At 36.7% G+C, this 22,604-nt stretch overlaps 1 protein-coding gene across 4 annotated transcripts in view; it reads left to right on the plus strand.

The window, feature by feature from the left end:
- Positions 1-5,682: 5,682 nt before the first annotated feature.
- Positions 5,683-22,604, plus strand: part of rgs19 (regulator of G protein signaling 19) — a 43,666-nt gene continuing 26,744 nt past the window's right edge. For 2 of the 4 annotated variants that reach the window (XM_065286182.2, XM_065286183.2), the window contains exon 1: positions 5,683-5,840. In XM_065286182.2, the coding sequence (XP_065142254.1) occupies positions 5,784-5,840 (57 nt within the window). In that variant the 5' untranslated portion in view covers positions 5,683-5,783. Of the gene's footprint in view, positions 5,841-15,698; positions 15,813-17,986; positions 18,098-22,604 lie in introns of those variants that run through there. The other 2 variants (XM_065286184.2, XM_065286186.2) reach the window with 2 other exon arrangements.

The following is a 22,604-nucleotide window of genomic DNA, read 5'->3' on the forward strand; positions in this document are numbered from 1 at the left end:
CTCTGATCATTGCCGTTTGTTGCTTTTTTGTTATATTTCTCCAACTTTTATAAAGCTCTGTTAGTGTTAAGTATAGTACCCAGCTGACAATAGTCCCTTTCACACATACAGTCTTTACTGGTAATTTACTGGTAAATTGCAGTTAACAGATCATGTGTGAACAGAACCTTTCCGGTAAATCAGTGCTCCCAATTTACCAGTAAGACAGGTTGTAAGATTACCAGTAATTTACCGGTAAGCGCTATGTGTGAACGAAAAATATAGGATTACCGGCATTTAGAACGGACGACGTCAGACCGCGCTGACAGCTTCGGGCCAATCATAATGATTTAAAACAGATGACGCGTTTACGCCCAGATTGTTTACGGACGTTTCCACACATGCGGTGCTTGAAAGTCGAGCACACCTGAAGTTTACGTCCACATTTCTTCACAAAAGTTGTTTAAAACATCTTACCACCTACTTGTCGAATTGCCGACGTCCTTAGCATGCCCTATGTGAAGCCTAATGTGCAAAAAGTACTGTTGTTTAAAACGCCATCGGTTTGACGTCGCCTCATGCAATGTTGTTTGGTCATGAGCAACTTCGCGACTGTCAGAGTTTACCACAGACGTGAAAACAACAAAATACGGACCGTGGATATGAACGACGTGGATTGTTTACAAATACAACACTGAGCTCGCCGCACGCCACAGGTACTTCCGCTTTCTCAACGAATTTACCGGTATTTTGATACTGATGTGTGAATGATGTCTTACTGGTAAAAAGACGGAATGTCACTGCGTGTGTGAACAGCAGATTTTTGTATTTACTGGTAAATTCATTCTGTTAAATTCATGGTAATTTACCAGTATTACTGTGTGAAAGAGGCTAATATCTCATTGACCATCACAGTTCTGATGCTATCTCCTAAATAGTAATGACCAAAGAGGACGCCTCCAGATCTCCACACATTCGGACAGGTGAAGCGACATGTTTATCTTCTCACAGCAGGCATATATTTAAGAGACTGCTTCTGTTTTTTTTTTACTCTAAAGGATTCTTATAATGAAAACAGGGATCTTAATCTGACTGCCATTTAAAAAGCTGTTTTCTTTGAAAGATAAATGTCAGTGCCAAGTGTCATCTGGGTAACTTCAAAATGGTCAAACTTCTGCCATGCAAGGCCCTACAGAGTCGAGATATCCCACGTGTTCACATTGAACTATGATTGTTGATCAGTGAAATTAGTCCAAAAGGTTCACCCTCAAATTGAAGAAGTTTTGAAAATATGCTGGACTGTTTAAATCTGTGGTTGGTAAAAATAAGGACAAACCCAAGTGTTGGGTTAAATTAACCATGGTTTTACACAAAAATGCTTGTGCATTAAAGGGATAGTTCACCCAAAAATGAAAAATCTGTCATCATTTACAAGCTCATGTTGTTACAACCTGTTGTACACAAAGAAAACCAAACCAATGAGTAGCCCCATTGACTTCCATAGTATTCTTTATTCCTATTATGGAAGTCAACAGGGCTTCTGATATGTTTGATTACAAACTTCCTCAGAATGTCGTCTTTTATACAGGTTTGAAATATATAAATGATGACAGAATTCTCATTTTTGTGTAAACTATCCCTTTAAGCCCTCATGATCTTTGTCCTTTGTCAGGTCTTGTTTGTACCTATGTATTTTGGTGCACAGCAGTTTTTGAATGGTTTCTGTGGAATCTGTAATATGGTTTTATTTTTTTATTATTATCTACTGAACTTGGATCCAACTCCATCTGCTTCTATCAGTGCCCTTTGATAAAATTTCCATCGTCCTTGAACCTAAGGGACACCACTTCAAACTGTGCAGTAAAGCTTTTTTGAGACATGCCGAAAGCATTTTCCTAACCTCGATTCTCTTTCTGTTTCTTTCTTTTCTGCTTTGTTCTAGAAGCGAAGAGTAGAGGAGATTTTAGAGGATAAGAGATTTTAGGGCTGACTATCCATGGCAGATTACTGAAGACTGGACTATTTCTGAAACTATAAAATGCTGAGTATATTGCGGCACTGGTCCATTAAACTCCTTTTAGAAACCATTTTAATTCTGAAATGTGACTTATTTTACATGGTAATGGAATTTACAGAGAGGAAAAATCATTTTATGTAGAAACTTGTTTTATACATTAAAGTAAATAGGTTCAATTTTGATTTCTTCATCAGTGGTTGTGGTCGCCTCTTTTTTGTCTTATGAGTCTTATGAAGTAATTGTATTGAACATTAACTTATTACAAACACCAATTCAAGCATAGGCAGAGTTTGGGGGGGGGCAGGGGGCAACTAACCAGACCAGAGCTAATTATAATTTTGTCTGAGCTATTAATGAAATAGAAGTATGAGAATTTATATTTTTGGTGTAATCTTAATATTTGAATATGTAAACTGTCTAACTTAAGGCTAAAATAGTTTTAATTCATTTAAACCAGGGGTCTCCAACCTTTTCGTGAGCAAGGGCTGCCTACCACAATGGATAGGATAAGGAAGGCTACTTTTTGATATAGTCTACTATATACTATATACTATACTATATAAAAAAATTTGTTTTACTTGTTGATTTTATTTTATTTTACTTGTTGATATGTTTGATTATTGTTTAAAATGGTAACATGTTAAAAGAAGCCAAGCTACTATAAAAAATATGTAATAAATAAATATTACAATTGAGACAGACTATCAATAGAATGTGCTTTGGCGGGCACCTCACGTTGGAGACCCCTGATTTAAACCATATTTAAAAACCATGAATCTCAAAGTATTGCAGTACCCTTGTTTGCCGGTAGGTGCCCCCCAAGCACAAACATGAAACTCCGCCTATGGGTTCAAGGTAAGACCTCTGCTTCATTCATTCTGGTATAACTGATTTTGCATTACAACATTCATATTTCATATTTTCTGAACTGATATTAAAACTAATTAAAAGTTAAAATTATCTAACTTCCACTTACTTCCATTTCTTCAGCATGGGAACTAAGAGGGGTGCCAAATAATGGACTACATTTGTACTATGATCAAATTTTACTATGTTCTCAATGAAGCACAAAAGCCTCATTGTGTGTATGCAAAATGAAAGACCTTGACTTACCCAGGGTGCCAAAAGCCAACAATAAGTACTATCAAATAAAACTGACATTACTGGCAAATAGACACAAGAACGGGACAGCTTGCCATGACAGTAGCAGTCAACTACAGATTGCAGGCAGCATGGCTTTTTATGTGCCTAGCAGCAGGAGTTGATCTGTGAGTGGATGAACGTGTAAAAGTGCTTGAGTCATAGACCTGCTTTTCTCATCATCTTGCAGATTGTCAGCGTTATGACAAAAAGGATAGTGCAGTATGTGTGTAGAAGCAGCGTGACCAACCAATGAGATCAAAGAGCTGGTGCAGTCATGTGTCATCATACAGTACTTAGGCCTGGGACACATGAGACGATTTTCACATTTGAACCTATTTTAAAACCGTGTGAGACCATGATGTAAGGACAGTTTCAACCTATTTTTAACATTGTATCATCCGAACGCACATAGTAGACGATTTGGCCACACTGCAAGACCACAAGATATAACAGTGACACATAATCTCACAGTTTTTCGTCATCAAACATGACTTCAGAGGAAAAATATGGAGGAAGATCAACTCGCATTATAACTCTTATACTGTCGCCATAGTTGTGAGTCAATGTTCTTTCTCAAAACTCAGTACTTTCGTGACATGTTTAGACTGTCATGTTTCAGCTATAAAGCATGTAACATACATGCTTGCTCACTCTCACTGGGTATTGCGGGTATATGGTCGGAGGCAGCACGATCATAAATATATTTATGTATGATTTTTATGTAAGCTGTGCAGTATCACAGAATAAGTCATAGCTGAAGGACGTTGTTAGGCATGACGTGAAGTGCAGTCAATGCAACTCCTATAGCCATGAATTATTCACGAAACAGTATTAGCCTTGAGTATAATTGTTACCACACAAATATAAAGGCAAAAATATATGTATCAAGTATCAACCCAACTCTGATTAAGTCCAATCACAAAAAGCTTAATTCTACCGCTGGAAAAAATAGTCCCTGGCCGAATGTTAACAGTAACGTTTTAAATATATTTACATTTTTAATGGTTCTGCGCAGTGATACAGAATCAATAGTTGCAGCTCTCGTAAATAAAACACAGCTATTAACCAATCAGAATCAAGAACCGGAACTAACTTCTTTTGTAAATAATGTATAATAATTGCAATCTGGGGTCAAGGAGGCTCTGAGCACTAAAATAATCATAATGACACCATAATTCAAAGTGTTTTGGAGAAAATGTCGCTTGCAAAAAGTTTCGAATCTGGACACACCCCTCAATAAAATGTAAAAATGTCAAGTGTGTTTCCAGCGTTCGAGAATGTGCAAGGACTTAGGTTTGGGTCAGATGCAGATAAACATTGTCAGGATGCAATCTTATTTTGGTTAAAGGTCTTATTGTCGTAGTTAGAGGGGAGGGATAGTGAAAGATTGGTCAATTTCATGCCTCTTAGATTAAAATGAGGCTGAATATGACAGGAAGCAGATAATGCAATTATCTGAGCTGCTACTTAAATGCGGGGAGAGAAAATTACTTGCAGCTTTTAACAACATATCATCAATTATATGTAAAAGGTACATTACAACAAAATTCATTTTACAGACACTTTGAAGTTCCACTAAGTAAATGCTCAGCAAAATGGTTTTGGGGGATCAGCATTACAACCAATAATGAATCAAACTGTTGGCTGTTTAATGATGTTGGAGGGAGGGGTTGCAGCCCTACGATAAGGAAGAGAGCTTTACTGACACCAAGTGGTAGCCACGCTGGTGTCCACTCGTAACCCCAGCCATCCTACAGTGTCTCCTAACTTACTGGAAAAGTAACAGCAGTGTTATCAGCAGAGGTATTTTTTGGATGTATCAGAGATTTTGTATGCTGCACATAGAGGACGTTTTAGCAGCTATTATTAATACATTAATACATATCTAGTTGATTTTAAAATAATAACATTTGTATACTGACTGGAATGAGTTATTATGTATTTATATAACAGTTAAATGTGCAAAAATGTATAACTTTATTCTGAACTTTAACATGGTGTGAATCTTTGTACCCTGTTGCTCTTCTTAGTGTTTGGCGCCTCCTGCTGGATATGTACAAAAATGACCTAAATGAGAATTATAGTGCTTATGCATCATTAGTTATGATGAATGCTTTCATTGAAATTCAGCAGTTTTAATTATTAAGAGTCTTATATATGTCTGCTTTGTCATGTAAAATACTATATGCCCGTTGCTTGTCTTTGATTGTTTAGTCAGATAGCTACATGATTGTGACATTGAATTTGGACACTTTCCACTAACATATATAAGACAGAATATACAAATAATTGTCTATAACTAAGCCAAATTTAAAGACCAATTCAACATTATCTGATGATGCCAAACTTTTAGTACCACCAAAAAAAAAAAGAGTTCAACATAAAACAGTCTTATTTTATTATTTAACTCCACATGTGTTGTAATAGTTTAATTGATTATCGGAAGATCCCTTTTCTGGGAAAGTTTCACTGGAAACGACAATTACTGAGGAAGTCCTTCGTCAATCGACTGAGTAGAACTGTCTAAATCAGCGCATGCGCAATTCATCCTCAGCCTGCCTCCGTAAGGGTGTCGATTCTCAAGCTGGAACATTGGAGAAAAAAGATACAGTATTTTTACACAAAAACAGGCTAAAAGAAACGGATGTGCTTCAGAAAACGAAACGGCTACCGCCCTCCAGATCATTTTAATGCAAAAATTGTAAGTATTGTCATCGGCATCGCAAAAACGTTGAGTTTGCCAGTGGATGGTGTTTTTTCCCGTTTTCAAAAGGTCCGTGATTCCCAAAGAATGGCTCGTCCTCCGTAAATCCTGATCTGTTTTTTATTCTTAACACAAAACTATGTTTTGCATAGTCTAATGGACAGCAACTTACTTCTGTGTGTTGGAGAGAACGAAGCTTTCCTAGAAATAGGTGGTTTGAATGTCTTAGCGATAGACTACAATGCTTATTCGCAGTCGAGCACCGCTTATTTTCCCCGTCTCTGATATTGCTTGTTTTGCTTCGTCGGGATAAGATGTATGTACGCTTTGAAAGCTAAACTGTGTTGTCATCTGGCTATGTTGTGCTGTGCATCAATCGTGTTTCGTAAGCCCCGTGCGGCAGTCCTGCTCCGGGAGTGATGTGTGTTCTCTCTGTAGTTATTGCAGGAAGAACGAGCACCCGGTGTGTGTCACGGGGACTACGGGTTTAGTAGTTTTTCCTAGCAGAAAACTATATATGCATAAACAAATGTTTGGTTTCACTATGCAGCATGCTGAAGTGACCTCTGGAAAGGTGTCGTTTTGTACCGTTGCTTGATATGCTGCTTGGTTTGGTCTGGAAACATATCCGCTGAAAAATAAGTGACAGACATCGTATGGTGAAAGCTAACGCTTGCGAAATATCGTTGTGGACGTGTTGTATGTTCTAATGAAATAGGAAGTGGGCAAGAATAACGCTTAGGTTATCATTACATGTTTGTATTGCTTTTCCCACACATTCATCGCGTATTTTATGAGAGTTGAATCCAGTACGCATCGTTCTTTGTGCCTTCGCGTGTCTTTTTTATCCGTATGATGTTCTCTCGCTTCTTTCGCTGGCTGTGTAGTAAAGCGCGTTCGCGAATCACGCGCGGGACCTTCGGGTGAATGAATTCTGTGCGCGCGTGCTCGTCTGGGTGGGGGGCGGGACCGCGGTGTCGCGTGGCGGCGTGGAGCTACGAACGCGCTCGCGCGTGGCCCTGCGTGGGGCGCGCGCATTGAAAACGGAGGGGAGACACAGTGCTCGTGCACCTCTGACGTCATCGCGAGAATTCCCGAGGTTAAGAGATATTTTTGTGCAATCAGTGACTATCTTTAACCTTACTGTTCCTCAGAGGAAGTCAAGCATGGCTTTTTTTGTTGACCACATGCATGTCTTGTAAATGAATCATCATAGCGTAAATATGTAGCCTTCTTAGTTTATGGTGACAACAGTGAGGTCTATATGTAGTAAAAGAACGACATGTTTGAAACACAAAGTGAGCTTTCAAGTGGGCATGCCAGCCAAGGTTTGATGTCTTTAGTCACACATGGGATAACGACTGCACCGCAGTTTCGACAAGTTGTATTGGCAGCCACTATTTATTGTAATAACTGTGTAATGACTGATGCATAATTTGATGCATAAAATGTTACAATTTTTAAATACTTCAGGGCTTCAGACTGCGACCAAATGGTTGCATTTGGTCACAGTCCCGCCCCTCCTCCACTGTGATTGGACGATTGGGCTTATTTCCATGATGCATCAATCGTTTTATGTCACCATGCTCTCAGTTAAGGCCTAATTATGGTTGTGCATAGGTCACATTCATACATCTGCGCCGCGTTTGCGTCGACATGCAATTACACATGCAAACAGCTAGTAGGCATATCCACACGTGTAACCCACAGTAGCATTGCAACAAGCTAAGAAAAAGCAGCTCGGCCAGTAAACCCACAAACGAAGAAGAAGTAGCTTGTTGTGTATGATTTGAGAAAACCAGCAGTGATGGCGGTAAATAGACAGCGACTTTTGTTTGAGTTAAATTACTCCTCAACTTGGCTCATCTTTGTTTTTAATGTCACAAACAGAAATGCCTATTGAGAAATGCAATGTAGATTTTTTTACCTGATGGGAGGGGTTCTACTGGACCAATCACAGCGCTTGTGGTTCGCGTAGAATGGACGCGTTGTTAAAATCAGGTTACGCGGTTAATGCACATCCTACGGCGTTGAACCTATGCATGACTATAAATTACACTTTAATATACCGATGGGTCTACGCAGCCCCATGTGAACTTTATTTATTTACTTATTTTATTTTGAACCCCTATAATAAATAATCATAATACAGAAAACAATATCACTATCAATAAAAGTTCATACATAATTCTTGAAAACAGTATCATTATGTTTGAAAAGGACTGGGGTGAAGCAGAAGCTTTTTAATTTTTCCACCACTTGTACAATTCACACTCTAACCAGTACATGAGAATATCATTCATATTCATTGCACAATGTCCATAAAATAGATATTTGTTTAACCCTGTCGCATAAATTCCAGAACAAAAAAAATCTTTATCATATGCGCATTCTATAATTTTACAATCACTTTCATACATCCATACCTTGCTTTTTTAAAAGTATTTTTAAAAAGCTTTCGCACTGGTTAATATTTGCATAATATTTTAACCTCTGATCTTTAAACACCTTTTAATTTCACAATCACTTTTATACCTCCATATAAGTCAAACACACATCTCACTCAGAACCACGAGAAGGCACCCGGTCATTAGACATTGCAGAGATGAGATATAGAGAGAGGAAAACTTCTAAATTAACATAAAAAACGAAATAATGGTAAATGAGAAAAAGTCTTAGACATCCCAGGAGAGGAAAACTAGATAGAAGACGAGAAACGTGTAAAGGATATGCCACTCATATCATTACAATATGCTTACTGGATAACACTGGATATAACTTATAGTTTAATCAAATAATGTATGTTATATCAGCAACAAATCAATTACAATCTCACTTGTGATTGTATTATAGCTGCTGACCTAAGATCAGCATAGGGAATCTTAATGGGAATCTTAGAGTGTTTCTGTGGTATCTTATGATTAGAATTAGTCAAGGGGGCTGTATGAAAATGTAATCAATTGTGAATAATGACATGTGCAACAAATATCTAAATCCGTTAACATCACAACAATTTTTCAGAATAGGCCTCTTAGTGCACAGAAGATGAATTGGATGAACGACGAGTTCATCCAAAAGAGTTTTTAACCCGGTTGAAGGAGGTATACCGGATATATCAGCATATTGGCCGAATTTTTTAGCCTTTCACCATTACTCAGAAAGGACAATATTTTTGCATGTACTTAAGGGGTTTTGCAGCGAAAGACAGTCAAATTTGTTAAATACTTTTGAAACGAGTAAAGTGACATTTGTGAAAATAAGGCATTTTGATTACTGACTAAGGGTGTCACGATTTCGATTTTAAATCAATGCACGTGCGCGAGAGAGCCGCCAAGATGCACCGGGTTATACTTTAAACAAAAGGGATAGTTTGCCTCACCTCGCATGAAACGCATAAAACTGAACAAATACGTAAGGATTACTACTTTAGTTTATGTTTAGACTTTGGACAGATGCGAGAGCGCGTGCACGTGAGACAGAGAGAAGCGCAGCTGCTTATGACGCACCGGTTTTATTTCAGATGCTAGGAGGAGTCCAAGACGCGTGCATTAAGTCCATGTGTGTGCAAGAAGGAATCCTCTCTCTACAAGCTCTCTCCCGTAAAGTGAAGCCCAGAAACCCCCATGTGAGGAAAAGCATGCTATGTGCATGTTAATGTGAAACTATAATAATAATAATAAAGGCATATAATTTTTGTCTTTCAAAAATAAAAATAATTAAAAAATCGAGAATCGAATCGTGACCTTAGAATCGAAAATGTAATCGAATCGAGGATTTGGAGAATCGTGACACCCCTATTACTGACTAATAACCTTTTTATTGCCGTTAAAGTGAAATTACTGAACCTAAACATAAACGTCAGATGCATTTAAAGGGCACCTTTGGTCCGATTCACAATTTTATATTTCCTTTGGTATGTAAGTGTGTATTAGTACATGTTATGCAAAAGGTACATACATACCCCAAAGTAAACGATGCGCGAGTTATCCTCTCCAAAGTAAATCTCTTTTCTTGGACTACAACAAACACACAGAGTGTAGGCAACAGTTTTTTTCCTGGGCCTGTTGACGTGGACAAGACCGACTTTTATAATTCCACCCATTTTGGACTTACAGCCTGTAAATGAACTCCTGTTAGCATTGCATTGTGAGCGAATCTTTGTTGTGAGCTAAACATGTTAAGGAGCGTCACATTTCCGGCTTACATCAGAAGTATTCAGGCCATTTGCATTTTAAGAGAGTGAAATCTGGAGCTACAAACTGTACGGTATGTGGAAAGTGATGTGTTTTTTGGACCATGAACCACGCAACACATTGCATTATACCAAATACACAAAATAATTTTTTTTAACAATGAAATAGGTGCCCTTTAAAAGTTTTTTTTTTATTGGCATAGGTCAAAAAAATCGGTGCATCCTTAGTAGTGTAGTTAAATCTAACCCTAAATTAAAGTAGTCTTTTGTTTCAAGTGCAGTTGCTGTATGGGCTTATTGTGATAGCACATATTGATATTGACGCACATCTATTCATTTTCTTTCATTTTTAACTTCACTGACTTCAATAGATGGTGTAATGATCTAAAATTTGCAGTTGTGCCAAAATATAATAAGCTGCATCTGTAAGGTCTAGAGATAGCAGCGATAACTGGTAAACAGTGTTCAGCATATATCAAAACCACATCCTACTGCATTCTACTACTCATTCTGCAATATAGGCATTATTCAACAGAAGTTTCTGAATGAACAAGACCGGAGAAAATAGAAAAGCAATGTGACCAGTCACTGGAGCAGGATCCTGAATAAATGATTCTCTTATTCAGAGCCTGCAGGGTTGTGCAGGGTTCATAAGGGGCTAGTCTGCCTCTCTGAAGCCCTAATTCAATCAGAACACCACTTAACAAACACAGCTCCTTTTAAAACCAAAGTGTTTCTCTCTTGCAAGTAAAAACTGAGCGTGCCAGTTTTTACTTGAGGAGCTAAAGTTAATGACTGCTGGCTTTATGTTCGTTTCGGTGGGAAGTTGTTGCTATAAATGATCACTTGGATAGAGTTTTGAAAGTGTAACCAATTAGCAAGCCCAAACAGAATCTGCAGAATTTCATTTTTCTGGAGGTTTCTTCGGAAATAATTTAGATATGGTTTAAAAAGTTAAGCATTGCTCAAAGTACTACACTTTTGGATTGCTAAAAATAAACAAAAAGCATTTATATTTTATATTTTTTTATTTGATGTGTACTATGAAAGAAAGAGTTTTGTTGTTAGAAAGGATAATGTAAATGCTATGGTACATTTAAAGGAGACATATCATGCTAAATCCACTTTCTTAGCTCTTAAATGCATTTTGTTGTATATTTGTAGTGTTTAGAAGTACATAAAAGTTGAAATTAGTCTCTTCAGGTGCTTTGTTGATATCTTTATATTCTGTTTTGGTCATATTTTCCAACCTGTTCTGATTTTTCTATTATCTAATACGTTTTTTGAACAATTACGTCACAGTATTTGCAGCGGAACTGCAAATTAAGGACATCGACTCCCAGCCCAACACTTCGAGCAATCCGCCTTTTTTTATTTATCGCTGCGATATTGTAGTCCAAGCTCAAGGATGCAGAAATTACGATAGAGTAAGAAATGTACCCACATCCGTGGGTAAAGTCATTTTTGTGTGCCCAAAGCACTTCAAGGATAACTACTTCACCAATCTCCAACTGTATAAAGAAAGATTTGCCGATAGACTTCGTCTGATTGAGGGGTCAATTACTTCTATCTTTGGAGACGACGAGCAGAGCACTTCGGTAAGCTGTAAATAACTTTAAAAAAGTAAAGTACACAGTGGTCATGGTTTAGCAGTGCCGTTTCTCAATCCGAAAGCTGCAGCCTGCGGAGAGCGCTTTTAGTCATCAAGCCTGGTTTATTTAAGTTAACTGAGCATTACATTTGCAAGTCATGAGCATATTACAACAACTTACGATTAACTAAGAATAATTGTCAACTTTATAATTGTTAATATTCTGAAATAAGACCGTCTTGATGACGTTTCCAGCCTAGATATGCGACCTCCGGAGGCTGCAGCCTTCGGATTGACAAACGGCAGTAACACGCCATTGCGATACCTTCATATGAAGACGTTGTTCTGCAGGTTCGTCGTCTTCATTTTCATCTCGCTCCGTTTCCGACTATGGCTCGAACATATAAGGCTGGATGGACAAGTCTTCCGTTGTTGACATTTTGTGAATAACGAGTAAATAAAAAGTTTCTGTGCTGCTAGATAATCGTATCTCTGCTATAAAACTACAAAAATGGCTGAACGGGGTGGAGTTTAACCGAGTGTCACTTCTGCAACCTGGAGAGGGGGCAGGGTATGAAGTGCATTTAAAAAGACAGCACCAAAACGAGTTGCTCTCAGATGCACATCAGAAAAGGGGTAAAAAGGGGGCCTGTGGGGCTATAATAATGAGGAATTCAGACCCAAGCATTGCAGCTCCGCTTTATATAGACCACAAATAGATGATTTATGTAAAAAGGACAGATTTAAAAGCATGATATGTCTGCTTTAAATGTGTTTTTACTTTAATACCAACTTGTTTGGACTAAATGGGGAAGGGTCGGCGTTGTGTGAAGTACTTTGTGAATGATGGGCATTCACATCCTGAATAAATCTGCTTTCTGTGGCCATAGATTTTGTATTGGCCTGCTGAGAAGTTGCAAGTGTAGGGTACAGGAAATAGTGTTACTCATGGATTAATACTCTCAGCTGATAACCAAAATATTTTTGGGTACATTTACACAAGAACTATGACCATTGTACTAGGTGAACCTAAGGGGGTGTGCACACCAATGCTTTTACGCCGCTGGCTTTTTTTCCACGCTGAAAGGTTGCGTTTGGCGGTTTTTCCAAGCTGAAAGCTGGTGTTTCGTGTTTTGTCCATGCTGAGCGCCGAGAGTAATATTCAACTTTGGGTGAACAGCTCAGCTCATCAATGTCAGTTCTCACACAGCCGTCCAATCACAGTGGAGGAGGTGCAGTACAAAAAGCAACCAAAGCGCTCAGTTGAAGAAAGCTGGCAGTCGGTAGAAAAAAGCTGGCAGTCGGCATTCTTTGAAAAAGCGATTCGCGGATTAATACGCAAATTTAAATAGGGAACGTTTATCATTTTACGTGTTTCAAAGGATTACAAATGTTAACATTCAAGTGATTTTAAACAATTTAACCACAAAAAGGCGCTACAGTGAGCAGTACGCACAGACACACATGCTGCTGAATGTGTCTGGTCCAGCTCCATTCAGACGTGATCATCACTATACCCTTCAAAGATCAGAACTCTTGATGTGTAATATATAGCGAGAGTTGCTAGTTTGTCTCATAGTGTAGTCGATTTAAATACATTAGGCGAATAGAGCACTGAAAAACAACGTAATGTTTTTATGTGGAGCGACTGTTTATGCTGTGCCGTTTGGAATTCGCCCTCCATCTGTGTGTGCATGCGGGTTTAAGGGCATTCAAAAGTGCACACACGGAGAGTCGCGTGAAAAAAAATCTTTCTGTTCTTGACAGGTCACATATACAAACAAAATGATCTCCACAGTATTCTTTTTCTAATAAAAACATTTGTTTATGTCTTAAGTGTATGTATAGATTAGAGTCAGAAACCAGTCTGTGCTTATTTGGTCTTAAAGAGACAGTAACCTCAATTAACCTACTTAAGTAGCTCTAAAAAATAATAATAATATTTAATTTATACAATGAAGGCAGTGCTATTATTTTTTTGATTTGATTTATGTAACTAATGCTAATTTTGGACCTTGCTTAATGTGATCCGAACCATGAGTTTTGTGATCCGTCACACCCCTACTATCAGCGCATGTTTAGGGCGATACATTTGATGTAGGGTGTAATGATACATGACAATAAGCGTTGAGGCACAATAATTGATTGTTTTATCTCGAAATGTCATAGTATATGACAACCAACGCCCCAACATAGAGACCAGCATGTTTAATTTTTTGGTCCTCCATGACAGGTTCTGTCCCATCGGTATCGCTGACCAATAGAAGGATATAAGGTCTTCTGTATATGGCTTTTAAACATGGCAAAATGAAATAGAGTCAATAGTATTAATGCTGTTATAAAAACATTAATATATGCTATTATGATGCTCAAAGTTTTAAGTTATAAAATTATCGACTACAGGGGGACTTTAAATAGTATGGTTAGTAAGAGTGCATTATATTGGCATTAATGACAGACTATACGCGCGCTGCTGTGATGCGGTTTAAAAGGGAAGGAATGTGTTGTGAAATTGTCACAAAGATGAATAAGAAATTAAAGCTAGACAGAAACGACCAAGAGTGTTTTCATAACAAAGCTTCTTTTATCCAGCATTGAAACATAATGCCGGTTGTCATTTCTCGGCAAAACCAGGCCCCAAATTGAACATCGTGCCTGTCAAAGTTCAGAGAAACACTTTATTCACGTCATATACATTCTTGCTTTATTTGTAATTTATATCTTTTTGATATACAAATTGTAGAGAATGAGTTTAAAGCTCTTAAGTTCAAATAGTTAAATGGGCTTAAATCAGTTCATGGGTCAAACCCCATACCAGAATTCATGCAAACGTGCACGTAAACTGCTCGTACGAACAGCAGTTGTTTATGTTATTGCTGTTTCAGGGGTTTTCATTAGTTTTGGTCAGATGGAAAAGACTAAAATGTAAGTCATCAGTGTTGCTGTAAGAAAAAAAAACAGATTTTAAGAAGGAAGCATGAGTCACTCATGTCATTCTACAGCCATTTTACACTCTTTCGTTCTCTATCTCTCTTTCTTAATCAGTTTCTTCACCCTTATTCGCACCTAATTTATGTGGATATGAATTTATTTTCACATTCAGATTTAGTCTCTTTAATAAAATGACAAACTAGTGGTCATGATCCATGTAACCACTACAGCAGTGCTTACCAATCCTTGTCCTCGAGGACCCCCTCCCAAATAGTTTTAGATGTCTCTAAATTTATTTAAAACAACTAATTTAACTCATCAGCTTGTTATGGAGACATGTTTATCATTTTGGAATGAGGCTGATTAGTTGAATCCGATGTTTTAAATAAGGAAACATCTAAAACTTTTTGGAAGGGGGTCCTTGAGGACCAGGATTGGGAAGCACTGCTCTTCAGTGTATTATATAAAAGAATGCTCACCCTGAATGTTTTCTTTTAAGAATCACAAACAAAGAAATTGTTAAAAATATATATTTTTGCAATTTTCCATTCGATTAAAATGATTAATTAATCATAAAAAGTCTGCAGAAAATCTTAATAGGTCATGACAGAAGTAACAATGTAACTTTGTATTCAAATCCTATGTAGTTGGATCTTTTTAATTAAAGAGTTATTCATGTTTACAAAAACTGGAAATTTAAATAAATAATCTGACAAAGTGATATGGCCCATATAGAAAATATGTCCAAGTCCAAAAATTTTTTTTTTCGAGTTGAAAAAAGTCATGCAGGTTTGAAAGGATATGAAGTTGACAGAATGTTCATTTTGAGGAACTGGTCCTTTAACTCTTAGCTGCTGAAAACCAGTTCTGTCACAACATTTACAAGTGTCCAAATGACATTTCAAAAAATGCATACATCACTGAAATATCACGTTGTGTCCATAGAGAGGCTTATTAACCGAGACCACTCCTTTCAAATTGACCAAACTCTTCAGCGTTCATGTTTTGCCCTCTGTCTCAGCTTTTGTAAGCACATTCTTGCCAATCTCCTCTTCTCTTCCTCGTCTTATGTTGACCGTTTCCTCTTTTTGGGTTGAGCTCTCTGTTCTACCTCTCCTTCAAAGAGTTAAAAGGGAAGTAAGTGATTTTGGCCACAGCAGACTCAGCAGTGTCTTCATTTCTCTATGTAGTCAAAAGCACTACTCTGTAGCTTTGATAGAGATTAGTTGACAGAATCTCTCGAACCCGGAGCCATGTAAGTATTAGCCTGCCTGATCTATAGGGCCTTTTTATGGTAATTAACATAATTTAACAAATTTGTTAATAGTTGAAAGTGTAGTGGGAGGAAAAGGTTGATTTCGAAGTATACTGTTTTTTGACTTTATGTTGCTGTATCAATATGCATCTCACACTCAAAATCTAAATATTGAGGTAAATCTTTTAAATGAATTTTTGGGGGAATCTAAACATCATCCCAAAAATAAAACTCATTTAACAAATGAAAACAATTCATAAAAGCATTTTAAATAATTATACACTTAAAATCATTTCATGACCCAGATACCAAAATTAAATCACAGTGCCAGGTTATTGATTCCCATGTACAGGTTACATATTATGAATGTTAATCTATATATAATTTGATAAAAATGAAGAAACTATTAGTTGTCTTGTCTTGGTCATATTTGAAAAGTTATTGCGGGTCACAAATAGATTGACCTTTAGATCCACAGCTGTTCACATCTGTCTGTATATGAGGGTGGCACAGGAACGTGGCAGCTGGTGAACCATCTGGATCTGATTTTGTCATGGTTCGAGGCTGATTCTTGGCAGATCTCGAATAGAAACCTACAAGACTTTAGAGAAGTGATTCACAGATATTGATGTGTGGAAAATGAGATTTGAGCTGATGTGATTTGTGATTTATTATAAAAACTGATTATTTAATTTTTTCAAAATGCTTTAAATCTATTGAATCAATATATAAATGTGCATTCATTTTTGCCATGTTATATTCATTTAGTTGACTAGTGGTACACACTGATAAAAAATAAACATTAATGGCATTAATCAAAACACTTACTTTGTCATATTAATAATACTGTCATTGCTGCTGTCATCCTTGGGACGTCGTCGCTGAACTTTTTTGACAGCGATCAGCTTTTAAATGTTTTGGTCCTGCACGATTTTCGTTGACTTTGAGTAAAATAATGGAAAGTTTTTCATAAGATCCCCTGGGGTCAGTGTGTTAGCATGAAAGAAGCTTGATGCTGTCGTGTGAAAACAAGCAACAGCCGGCATTTTTCGTTCGCCCGAGTGCCTCTCACGTAAATTATATGATTTTGGCTTACATTTCTTCCCCACCACAGAAAACCACCACAGGTTTATCAGTGCCATCAGTTTTATTTAGTTTTTGTTTATTTGTTGATCACGAAGTACAAAGTAGATGAGGAAAACTAGGATTCTGTGTGTAGCGCCGCCATTATTGTTTACAATGCATGGAAGGGTGCGCTGTGATTTGTTGAGGGGATTTATTGCATTCTGTAGGGAAGGAGGACTGGAGTTTATCGTGGTTTGAGAAAAAAGGGAGAAAAGATGACAGAATAACATGGCCGAAATTGGATTTTGCAAAAAATTCAGAATTTACTGTTTAAATCTGACCAGACACAATACTAATTTTGGGGGTAACAATAAAAAAGGCGTTTATCGCGTTTTGGAACCAAACTCTTCATATATTCTAAATGATATTGATTCCTCTGTAAACAGTGTTTTTCCATTGTACTAATAGCCAGAGGTATAAAGTACTCCAGTATATCTACATAGTTAGTTGAGTAACTTAAACTTAAGTATCTTTTTAGCTACTTTGTACTTTGATATTAGCAACTTTTACTACTTTACTACTTTTACTACTTTATAGTGTATATATATATATATATATATATATATATATATATATATATATATATATATATATATATATATATATATATATATATATATATATATATATATTTAGTTATTAGTAATTTTGTAATGATGACAGTCTGACTTCATTTGACTTCACCCGACGTAAAAAATAACTACGCAAGTAACCTGCTATTTAATGTTTTAAACAAAGATGGCGATAGAGAGGCAAAAGTTACAGACTGGCACTATAACCATGTTTTAAAAGAATAATAATAATAATTTACATTCTAATACCATACAGCATTTTCATTTTATTAGACATTAACTTGGCCTTTGTGAGCAAATTAGCCTATCACTTAACTAATTGTAAGCATAAAATGCATGCCTGATTTGCATAAAATGACTAACATTGTCTCCCTCTTTTTTTCTCTCCCCCTTTTTGTTTGTGCATCTTTTTGTTTCCTGTGTCTGCGTTTGTCTCTGTGTTTTTTTGTACACCCCTGCCTGTGTGTACGTATAAAGGAGAGGTCCGCGGCCTGCGGGGGGATGACATGCATGTGTCCAGGCATTTAACATCATTGAGGATTTTAAGACTAGTAGGCTGCCCTCCGCCAAGCCATGATGGACATTCTGGTAACTGTCCTTTATATCTCATTGGTGTTTGTGGTTCTTTATTTGTGTGCAGGGGTGTAGATTGACAATAGTAAACTATTTGTAAAAATTAATTTAAATTGATGCCTAAAAATATGTTTAATCTGATCTATTTGCATTTTTGTTAGAGCTTTGTACTCATATTTGCAGTGTAGAAAAGTTGCTGACTACTCACATGATGAATGTTGCAATAAAACAGCTTGTCAATAAATAGGAGTGATTGAGAAATAAGCTAGATTAATTCTTAATTTAAAGGGACATCTATTTTCTTTAAACGTGGTCACTTTCTGATTGACAATCTTGCTGTTTTTGCTGGCTCCTTCTACAGTCTTAGAGTCCCATGTTTGACTTTATGACAGAAATATTGATATGTCAAAATACTGTTGCGAAATAGTGTTGCGAACAATCCCTAACCTTACAGTATGCTAAAAGAGATGCTAGTTTGTTTAGTGCTGATAACATTACAGTAAATGTAGCTGGGTGGTACATAGATGCTCTGATATGATCAACATTGGGGCATGATGTGGCTTTTTCAGTCATTTCAAGAGAACTCTTGATAGATGTTGATAGATACTTTAAAACATACGCACACGCACAAACTGGTTTCCATGTATTATGTTATCTGTAAGACTTAATTACTTTTATTCCATACAAGCTATATATTCTGTCCCCTAACCCAAGTCCTAAACCTAACCTTCACAGAAAACCTTTTGCATTTTTACATTTTCAAACAAACATAATTTAGTTTGTTTTATAAGCTGTTTTCCTCACAGGGACCAAAAATGTTCCCACAAGGGCAAAATTTTTTGCTATTACTATCTTTGTGGGTACATTTGATCCCCACACTGTAGGGTTTCCCAGGTACATGTCACATAAACGCAGCAAAGAAACATGATAAAAACATGCTACATATTTATCTTCAGAGAACTTTTATAAAAACCAAACTCCACTCATAAAAATTTGTTGAAATTAAAGATGCTATCCATATAGATGGTTTCAGCAGCAACAACATAAATGGCTTTTGTGGACTAAACGCAACTTCCGGTTTTTACAGTAGTTTATTTCTGATAACAAACATAATAAAAGACTTGTAAATAAAAGTAAATTACCTTTGTTCATAAATCATATCTAACTTGTATCAACTATTACACTGAGCTAACGTTACTGTGTAAAATGAATGTATACAATGTTAGCCACAGGTCCTTAATTCTTGCCTGGCTGCCAAAACTCTCCGCACAGTTGATCCATGCTCGTCGTTAGCGGCGTTATGCACCAATATTTTTTAAGGTGGCACAGTGTGCACGGCTCTCAAAATGTATGCATAAACAGACATTAAAAGAAATATTATAAAGCATTCAGTCTTTTCCTTGGCACTGACACTTTTCTAACAATCTGAGCCTCCTGCCTTCATGTGAAAACCACCAAAATAAATGTGATGACTAACTTTTATAGCAAATATCAATTAATTCATTCAGAATAATGACAGATTTGCATTATATTTACATCTGAAATGGCATTTTTGTTTATATATGCTCTGTTTAATGACTTGTTTAATGTGTCATTAACTCTTTCACCGCCAGCGTTTTTAAAAAAAGTTGCCAGCCAGCGCCAGCGTTTTTCATGATTTTCACCAAAGTTTAATGCCTTCCAGAAAATGTTCTTCTTTAAATAAATAAACATACAATATACCAAATGAAAGAACAGACCCTCTGCTTTCAAACAAAAAAAAAACGTTTCATCCTACCTTTAGTGGTTCTTTTGCAATCAGCTTTTGAATATGGGTAGGTTTTTGCAAAAACACCATATTTTGAGCAAAAAGCAAAAATAATTCCATTTTTATGACGGACTTTTCATAGAGATCCCATTCAGAGCGATCTTTAAAACAGACACGGACATGCAGCAGCTTGCCATAGGGCAATACTTCCGGTTTTAAAAAGTTGCGGTAAATAGCGGTATTGCGGAAAGACGGAAAATCTCGTCATTGGCGGGGAAGCGTTTTCTCTTAATTGACGAGATATCTCGTCAATGGCGAGGAAAGAGTTAATGCATTTGCATAACAACTGCAGTTATGTTATAGAATTTATGTAATTTTAAATCCATAAAGTATATAAACAATAAAATGTCACTTGATTGATTTTAACGTTTAACGCTACAAAACCAATAATGCTATATATTTTATTTTAATTACAAATATTAAAAACTTAAAAAAATATGTCTATACAAAATTATTAGAGGAACGCTTTTTTGCACAAAATTTTACCTCATATGTGACTATGAGCATTTGATTCCACACCCCCGTGAACTCGTTGTACCAAGATAAATCTAGAAATCTACTTATACAATGCCCAGACTGTCACATTTTAACCATACATTTTCTACAGAGCGGAGGTTAAATGTTCATTACCATACTGGGGTTTGGAAATCAGATTGCAGAATGCAGCAGCAAGGAGCCCGCAACCACTCTCAGATGCTGATAACGTCTGCGACTACCTTGTTGTGACTGCGCTGTTGCATCTGCAGCACCTTCGTCATGAATAAAGTAACATGTAACACGATCAAAATGGTGAAAATCTCTGAAAAGTTCCAAGGTTGAATATTGTAAACTGAATATTGTGCATATTACACAGATAAAAAGACGGATCAATACAGAAAGAAACAGGGTAATGGATGTTTCATTGATTTGGAAGTTGCATGCAAAATCCATTTGGCTGACTTGTCTCCCCTTGTTTTTAGCAAACCAAAATCTTTTATTTTTGACAAGGTATTTGTTTCAGAGATCGGTTTAGCCACTAGCCAGACCAATAAATAAATACAAAGCGGAAGTTACATTTGGTTCATGCGCATAACCGCGGCAACGACCATGCATCCAATAAAACCGTCTATAGCTAAAACTTTTATAAACTTGAGCTGTGTCCGAAACTGCTCCCTATCTACTATGTAGTACACTATATCGGGTGTTGGCCATTTTGTAGTGGTGTCCGAAACCACAACTTGTTCCTTTCATTCATTCACTACTTTACCCACAATGCACTCTAATTTTGAGGGTACATTCAATGTACACTCGCTCACACTATTTCCCATAGTGACTGGAATCAGCTAAAGAATACTCACAGTAAACATAGGGCCCTATAATTTCCGCGATCACGGAATTGTCAAATTAACACGAAATCTAGTGTTAACACGGAATTTCGCCGAATTTTACATATTTTGAATATAATTCTGTTTTTGTGTGGGAGAAGAACGTATCACCCCCCCTCCCGTTGTTTCAGTCCCCCTCCAAAACACTGAAGCCATGCGAAGTGGCTCTCCACGACTCTGATATCGTCAGCGAGAAAAATAAGAAGTTCGACTCTAAGCACTTAGTTCCGAGCAGTTCCAACATTACTTTTATGTGACCAGAGAACTGTTATTTTGTAAGTTTTGTCAACATTCCGTTCACTGTGAGTGCAAAGATACATGCACTCTCTCATCCACGTCTGTCTCACTGCACCGCTCTCACGTGCACGCGCGCTCGTATCTGTCCGAAGTCCGAACACAAATCCAAAAAAAATGTATTTGTTCAGTTTTATGCATTTCATGCGAGCTGAGGCAAACTAACTATCCCTCACATTTAAAATATAATCATCTGCATCGTGGCGCCGCTCTCTGTCTCTCTTTCGCTCGCACGTGCAAAGATTAATGTTTAATCATTAACATTAAAGGCACACTCTTTTTATGACTAAAATAACAGTAAAGGGTAAAAAAAAAGTGCAAAAAATTTAAGCAGATAAAACGGAATTTTCAAAAATTAAAATGGACAAAACGGAATTTGGAAAAAAATTTAACGGAATTTGGGAAAAAATAAAACAGATTTTATAGGGCCCTATAAACACCAAAAATTTACATTTATACATTTTCTTAGTTCTTGTTGTCAGTTATTTTCTACTTAAAATATACAAATTTAAAATAATTGCGATATCTTTTCATTAAAATATAATACGCATGTTTATTAAACAATAAACAAATAACAGTAAATAAATATGACAAGCAGTTGTTTTGTTTTCTTCATTATCAACTAATACAATAAACATGACAAGTGTGACAAACAGTAAGAAAGTAGACTTTACCTTTCCCAGTTCTATCAATAAAGCCACACAGGTGTAAGGGTTTATGATGAATCTCTGCGACAGCTCTCTGACGCATGATATTTACGTCAGTGTCGGAAATCACACACTCATTTTCATTTACTTCTTCTTCTATAGTGGACTCAATTGTCATTCCCTATATAGGGAATAGTGAATGAGTGAACAAGGGAGCGGTTTCAGACACAGCAATCATAAACATGAAGTCATTATTTGGTCCTTTTATACACTTTTCTATGCGAGTCATTTTAAGAAGTTTTACCATATTTGTTATATTTTAAAAGTTTTGTTTAGAAGGTTAACCTGGATGGTGGGTGGTACATTTTTTGCACTGAAATGTATCTGAAATGTATCTGTTCCCTTGGTGA

The sequence above is a fragment of the Paramisgurnus dabryanus genome, chromosome 21, assembly GCF_030506205.2.
Source record: "Paramisgurnus dabryanus chromosome 21, PD_genome_1.1, whole genome shotgun sequence".
In the NCBI taxonomy this organism is placed as follows: domain Eukaryota; kingdom Metazoa; phylum Chordata; class Actinopteri; order Cypriniformes; family Cobitidae; genus Paramisgurnus; species Paramisgurnus dabryanus.